We start from the raw sequence: 6,844 nt of genomic DNA on the forward strand, positions 1-6,844 counted from the left end.
TCCAGTCCTTTCATCGCTGATCTCTCTTACTACTACAGGTGAGAATAACCATCTGGGTCAGTTTACATTAACGCAACTATTGTGTGTCCGATAGTCTGTATCACGTTCTACATTGTATTGCAGTGTTGTAATCATATCTTAGGCAATCATATCGTACGCCTTCTCTCTCAAATTCCAACACACACCCATCAAATACTGAAGTTAAATGAATGCAGAAGTACACAAAGAGAAACGTGAACACCATAGTTCCTCCAATACACAAACAGACACACATACCCCTCTGTGACCTGTCTGTGGGATGGCAGTCTGGAGTGGGGGTATGTCAGGCCAGCACTACACATTGGAGGATGCCCAGATTTGGACATAAACTATGGGAAGGAAGCTTTGCCAAGAGTCCGACAGAGTATGGGAGCCTGTGTGTGCGTGTGTGTGTGTGTGTGTTTGTGTGTGTGTTCGGCAGAGAGATATGTGATCACCAGCGACGATGACACGGTCTACAGGGAGGAGGTCAGTGACCTGCCAGGACAACAACCTCTCCTTCAATGTCAGTAAGACCAAGGAGCTGATCGGGGACTACAGGAAACGGCCCCATCCGTTTCTGCAGTGGAACGGGTCAAGAGCTTCAAGTTCCTGTGTCCAAATCACTAAGGACTTAAAATGGTCCACACACATACAAACAGTTGTGAATAAGCATGGGCATGGGCCCTCAAATCTTCAGAAAGTTCTACAGCTGCACCACTGAGAGCATCCTGACTGGTTGCATCACTGCCTGGTATGGCAACTGCTCGGCCTTCGATCGCATGGCGCTACAGAGGGTAGTGCGTACGGCCAAGTACATCACTGGGGCTGAGCTCACAGCCATCCAGGACCTCTACACCAGGCGGTGTCAGAGCAATGCCCTAAAAACTTAGAAAGACTCCAGCCAACCAAGTTACAGACTGTTATCTCTGCTACTGCACAGCAAGCGGTACCAGAGAAACAAGGCTCCTTATGTCACGTCTGCTCCTGCTCCTCCACTCCGGCGTACGATATCGCCAGAGTACTAACCACCGGTCCTAGGATACATCATTACGCACACCTGGCACTCATCATTACACGCACCTGTGAATCATTATGATTCATACCTGGACTCTACTACCTTCATCATTTCCTCCCCTTTATATGTCACTTTCCCAGGTTTACTCACCAGTTGGTATTGTTCTTGTGTATCGGCCTACTGCCTTATGTTAGTGTCGTGTTCTTGGTTTTGTTGTTTTATTAAAACGTTTCACCTGCTTCCGACTCACCGCCCCATCATTACACCTTAACAGCTTCTATCCCCAAGACATAAGACTGTTCATCAAATGGCTACCCGGACTATTTGCATTGACCCCCTTATTTTATTCTTATTTATTTGTATTTTTTTAACTGAGTCCATTGCACAGGCTCGGTGTACACTCACTAGACTCTAACCACACACTCACACATACTACACTGACACTCCAACACACACACACACACACACACGGACACATTCCTTCACACTCTTCACATACGCTACTGCTACTCTCTGTTTATTATCTATCATAATCACTTTACCCCTACCTACATGTACATATTACCTCAATTACCTCGACTAACCCGTAACCCTGCACATTGACTCAGTACCAGTACCCATTGTACATAGCCTCGTTATTGTTATTTTATTGTGTTACTATTTTTCCTTTAGTTTATTTAGCACATTTTTCTTACTTACTTTTTAAAAACTCTGCACTGTTCGTTAAGGGCTCGTAAGTAAGCATTTCACGGTAAGATCTACACCTGTTGTATTTGGTACATGTGACAAATAACATTTGATTTTGATTTGATTTGAACACATGTTGAATTGACATCTGTGCCCATTGGGCAACATTTGCTTCAATTTGCTTTATATTTTCTGACTGTGGAAGTAACTGCACTTGTAAGTAGAATGGTAAAGTTTTCCTTGCAGTATACAGGCCATGGTACTTAGTTTTTTGGGGCAGTCTAACTTTCTGTTGCTCTGTGTGTTTAGATGAATTTTTGAGTGACATGGAAGTGTGGACCAGTCACCAACAGAGAGCTGTTCAACAGCCCATCATCCCATACAGACTGGACCAGCCATCAGCCTCCTCATCGCTCCTTCAATCAGAGGATCTGTAATGATGAACTGACCTCTCCATCCAGACCTCTCCATCCAGACCTCTCCATCCAGATCTCTCCATCCAGACCTCTCCATCCAGATTTCTCCATCCTGACCTCTCCATCCAGACCTCTCCATCCAGACCTCTCCATCCAGATTTCTCCATCCTGACCTCTCCATCCAGACCTCTCCATCCAGACCTCTCCATCCAGATTTCTCCATCCTGACCTCTCCATCCAGACCTCTCCAACCAGACCTCTCCATCCAGACCTCTCCATCCTGACCTCTCCATCCAGACCTCTCCATCCAGACCTCTCCATCCAGACCTCTCCATCCTGACCTCTCCATCCAGACCTCTCCATCCAGACCTCTCCATCCTGACCTCTCCATCCTGACCTCTCCATCCAGACCTCTCCATCCTGACCTCTCCATCCAGACCTCTCCATCCAGACCTCTCCATCCAGACCTCTCCATCCTGACCTCTCCATCCAGACCACTCCATCCTGACCTCTCCATCCAGATCTCTCCATCTAGACCTCTCCATCCAGACCATCCAGACCTCTCCATCCTGACCTCTCCATCCAGACCATCCAGACCTCTCCATCCAGACCTCTCCATCCAGACCTCTCCATCCAGACCTCTCCATCCAGACCTCTCCATCCTGACCTCTCCATCCAGACCATCTAGACCTCTCCATCCTGACCTCTCCATCCAGACCTCTCCATCCAGACCATCCAGACCTCTCCATCCAGACCTCTCCATCCAGACCATCCAGACCATCCAGACCATCCAGACCTCTCCATCCTGACCTCTCCATCCAGACCTCTCCATCCAGACCATCCAGACCTCTCCATCCAGACCATCCAGACCTCTCCATCCAGACCTCTATCCAGACCTCTCCATCCAGACCATCCAGACCTCTCCATCCAGACCTCTCCATCCAGACCTCTCCATCCAGACCTCTCCATCCTGACCTCTCCATCCTGACCTCTCCATCCAGACCATCCAGACCTCTCCATCCAGACCTCTCCATCCAGACCTCTCCATCCAGACCTCTCCATCCAGACCTCTCCATCCAGACCTCTCCATCCAGACAACATATACACTCCAATAGATGTGAAATATGCCCAAAGGAAAATAGCTCAAACACACAGATAAATGTCCATCTACGCACATTGGTATGGATATAGACACACCCAGATAAGTATTATCTGAAGGAGACTGGACTGAGTTGTTGTTGTAGGACAGGGGTTGGGGCTGGGACTGGGTGTAAGTGAGGGGTTGGGGCTGGGACTGGGTGTAAGTGAGGGGTTAGGGTTGGGACTGGGTGTAAGTGAGGGGTTGGGGCTGGGACTGGGTGTAAGTGAGGGGTTAGGGTTGGGACTGGGTGTAAGTGAGGGGTTAGGGTTGGGACTGGGTGTAAGTGAGGGGCTGGGGCTGGGACTGGGTGTAAGTGAGGGGTTAGGGTTGGGACTGGGTGTAAGTGAGGGGTTGGGGCTGGGACTGGGTGTAAGTGAGGGGTTAGGGTTGGGACTGGGTGTAAGTGAGGCGTTAGGGTTGAGACTGGGTGTAAGTGAGGGGTTAGGGTTGAGACTGGGTGTAAGTGAGGGGTTGGGACTGGGTGTAAGTGAGGGGTTGGGACTAGGTGTAAGTGAGGGGTTGGGGCTGGGACTGGGTGTAAGGCAGGGGTTAGGGTTGGGACTGGGTGTAAATGAGGGGTTAGGGTTGAGACTGGGTATAAGTGAGGGGTTAGGGTTGAGACTGGGTATAAGTGAGGGGTTAGGGTTGAGACTGGGTGTAGGGCAGGGGTTAGGGTTGAGACTGGGTGTCAGTGAGGGGTTAAGGTAGGCACTGGGTGTAAGTGAGGGGTTAAGGTTGAGACTGGGTGTAGGGCAGGGGTTGGGGCTGGGACTGGGTGTAAGTGAGGGGTTAGGGTTGGGACTGGGTGTAAGTGAGGGGTTAAGGTAGGGACTGGGTGTAAATGAGGGGTTAGGGTAGGGACTAGGTGTAGGACAGGGGTTTGGGTAGGGACTAGGTGTAGGACAGGGGTTAGGGTAGGGACTGGGTGTAGGACAGGGGTTAGGGTAGGGACTAGGTGTAGGACAGGGGTTAGGGTTGGGAATAGGACTTCAGTAAGGATGCTGTCTGTGGTGATACTAGGTGTGAGCCTGTCCTTGCTCATTCTGCTGACGGTGTTTGGTAATGTCCTGGTATGTCTGGCTGTCTGTGCCACACGACGTCTCCGCTGCCTCACCAACTGTTTCATCGTCTCCCTGGCCATCACTGACCTGCTGCTTGGCATGCTGGTCCTGCCCTTCTCTGCCCTCCTCCAGCTCAGCGATTGGCCGCTGGGGCCGACCCTCTGCAACATCTACATCTCATTGGATGTTATGTTATGCACTGCCTCCATCCTCACCCTATTGGCCATCAGCGTGGACCGCTACCTGGCTGTGACCGCGCCCCTTAGATACTCGTCGCTGGTGTTGCCGAGGGGGGTAGCCATAACGATGGCTTCGGTGTGGGCGGTGTCGCTGGGGGTGTCGTTCCTACCGATCCACCTGGGCTGGAACACTGTGGACGGCAGTGTGCAGAACCGCGGCCCGGGGGAGGAGAGGGAGTGTAAGTTTGAGCTGAACCCGTCGTACGTTGCGGTGGACGCCTCCTTAACCTTTTACCTCCCCCTGCTGATCATGTGCTGGAACTACCTCCGCATCCTACGCATCGCCCGGGCCCAGGCCAGACGCATCATCCATGCACGACCCAACCTCAACAACAACAGCCCCTCGCCAGCCCCTCGTCAACTCACCTCAGTAACAGCGGTGGCTCTACGGGAACACAAAGCCACAGTGACTCTAGCAGCAGTGATCGGAGCGTTCATGGTGTGCTGGTTCCCCTACTTCACCCTGTTTACTATCATGGGTCTGAGGATGCAGGACTACCCAGCAGCCTACCCTGTGGTGCTGTGGCTGGGATACATCAACTCAGCTCTGAACCCTTTTCTCTACGCTGCCCTCAACAGAGACTTTAGGTCCGCCTACGCTCGCCTGCTGCGCTGTTGTTACTACGGATACGGCAGAGGGAGGGGTGGGCCAGCGTCGCCCCACAACACAACCACGACGGGTAAAAGGAACAAGGGGAAAGACAACACACACGGTGACGGAACAAACACAATCACTCATATCAACTCCAAAATATTGTATTTGCTCATGTCTAGCAAGTGAGGTCAATGGTGAGCCTGTGTGCACAGAATAGCCAACTCTGGTCTTCTGGTCTTGTATCCCTCTCAGGTCTGTCGCCAACTAGTGAGCAAAAACAAGTACAGATAAAATCACCTGTCTATTTATCTGTAGCCTATTATAAAACTGTCATTCTATATCCTGTCTGTCAGATCGCGCTGACCCTGTGTTTATCTGTGAGGAGAATCCAGTGTCCTACCAGTCCTGAAAGCTGAGCCCAGGACCAGCCAACTTAACTCAGACACCCAGCCCAGGGGATCAATCACATCACAGACAGGTAAGACATCTAAAAATGATTCATGAGTTTATAAAAGGTTCATAAAAGTGATCCACTTCTCTATGTTCTCCCCCAGGACACTGGGAGTCGTCTAAAATATCACGGACAATCTGCAACAAGGAACACCGGGGACCTTTAACCGCAGAACTAGAATGAGACTTTATTTATATCCCTTCAACCAATAAGCAGTGACTGGGGAAGCCCACATGTCACTTTGTTCTGGAACACTGATACCTGGAAAGTAATGTCATTGGACAGACAGACAGACAGACAGACAGACAGACAGACAGACAGACAGACAGACAGACAGACAGACAGACTGACTGACTGACTGACTGACTGACTGACTGACTGACTGACTGACTGACTGACTGACTGACTGACTGACTGACTGGCTGACTGACTGACTGACTGACTAAAACTCTCGTCCCAGACTAGTGGTGAACTCCAAACTCTGGTGTTATTCACCTGAACCTGACTGTGATCTTCCAATGAAGCAGATAGTTATGCCCTCTAGTGATGGAATATAGTATTACAACCTGACAAGGAGACAAGACTCCAGCAATTATCTATTAAAACAATCAGTGTTCTGAGAGAAAATGATTTCAAATATGTGAGAGTGTTTCATCTGTATGAGGAACTGTTTAACTGTGCAGCTATATGGGTCATCTACTAGGTACTTTGAATTTGAGTACACAGTACGTACATGCAGCCTACTGGACTGAAACATGCCCTAGAACGTCTTGGCATCTGATATTTGTCACGTCTAACCACAGCGCAATCTAGGTTTTTGTAAGGTTGTGAAGGTAGGCCACCTACGACCAGGGAGGGTACTGAACTCTGGTGGTGGAGTGGTAGAATAAATAGCATTTACCAGTAGTCATGGATTCCAATAATATCGTGGCATTTATTTTCTCCAGGAGCTCTCTTATGGTAGCTGTGTGAACGTTGCCCAGGGACAGTGGTTGCAAATTAGCCGGCTAGCTAAAACCGGCAATTTTACTAAAACGTTGATTAATGTGCCTGTCCCTGTAAAATAAATGATAAACTCAAATTCAAACAAAAATTATGAAAAGGAAGAGTCAAGTTCTTGAAAAACATAACTTGGTTTTCAGGATGAAAGGGACTAAGTCCAGGTTTATGTAGATTCTGAAGAAATGTGGTAATGTGCCAATCTGCACACTTCAACTG

The 6,844-nt window shown here is 49.5% G+C and overlaps 1 protein-coding gene across 1 annotated transcript; it reads left to right on the forward strand.

Annotated features, from left to right (window-relative positions):
* The first annotated feature begins 4,271 nt into the window (after positions 1-4,271).
* hrh2a (histamine receptor H2a) lies at positions 4,272-5,949 on the forward strand. The gene is made up of 3 exons (XM_029770488.1): positions 4,272-5,293; positions 5,529-5,653; positions 5,730-5,949. Exons 1-2 carry the CDS (start codon positions 4,279-4,281, stop codon positions 5,582-5,584), a joined length of 1,071 nt encoding a protein of 356 aa, XP_029626348.1. The 5' UTR covers positions 4,272-4,278; the 3' UTR covers positions 5,585-5,653; positions 5,730-5,949.
* Positions 5,950-6,844: the final 895 nt, after the last annotated feature.

This window comes from Salmo trutta, chromosome 13 (genome assembly GCF_901001165.1).
Source record: "Salmo trutta chromosome 13, fSalTru1.1, whole genome shotgun sequence".
NCBI lineage: Eukaryota > Metazoa > Chordata > Actinopteri > Salmoniformes > Salmonidae > Salmo > Salmo trutta.

What these genes read in the sequence shown, in the direction of transcription:
- hrh2a (XM_029770488.1), top strand. Translation starts at nt 4,279, where the DNA reads ATGCTGTCTGTGGTGATACTAGGTGTGAGCCTGTCCTTGCTCATTCTG. An exon ending in GGGGAAAGACAACACACACG is followed by an intron (nt 5,294 to 5,528) that starts GTGACGGAACAA and finishes CCTGTCTGTCAG; the next exon opens with ATCGCGCTGACCCTGTGTTT.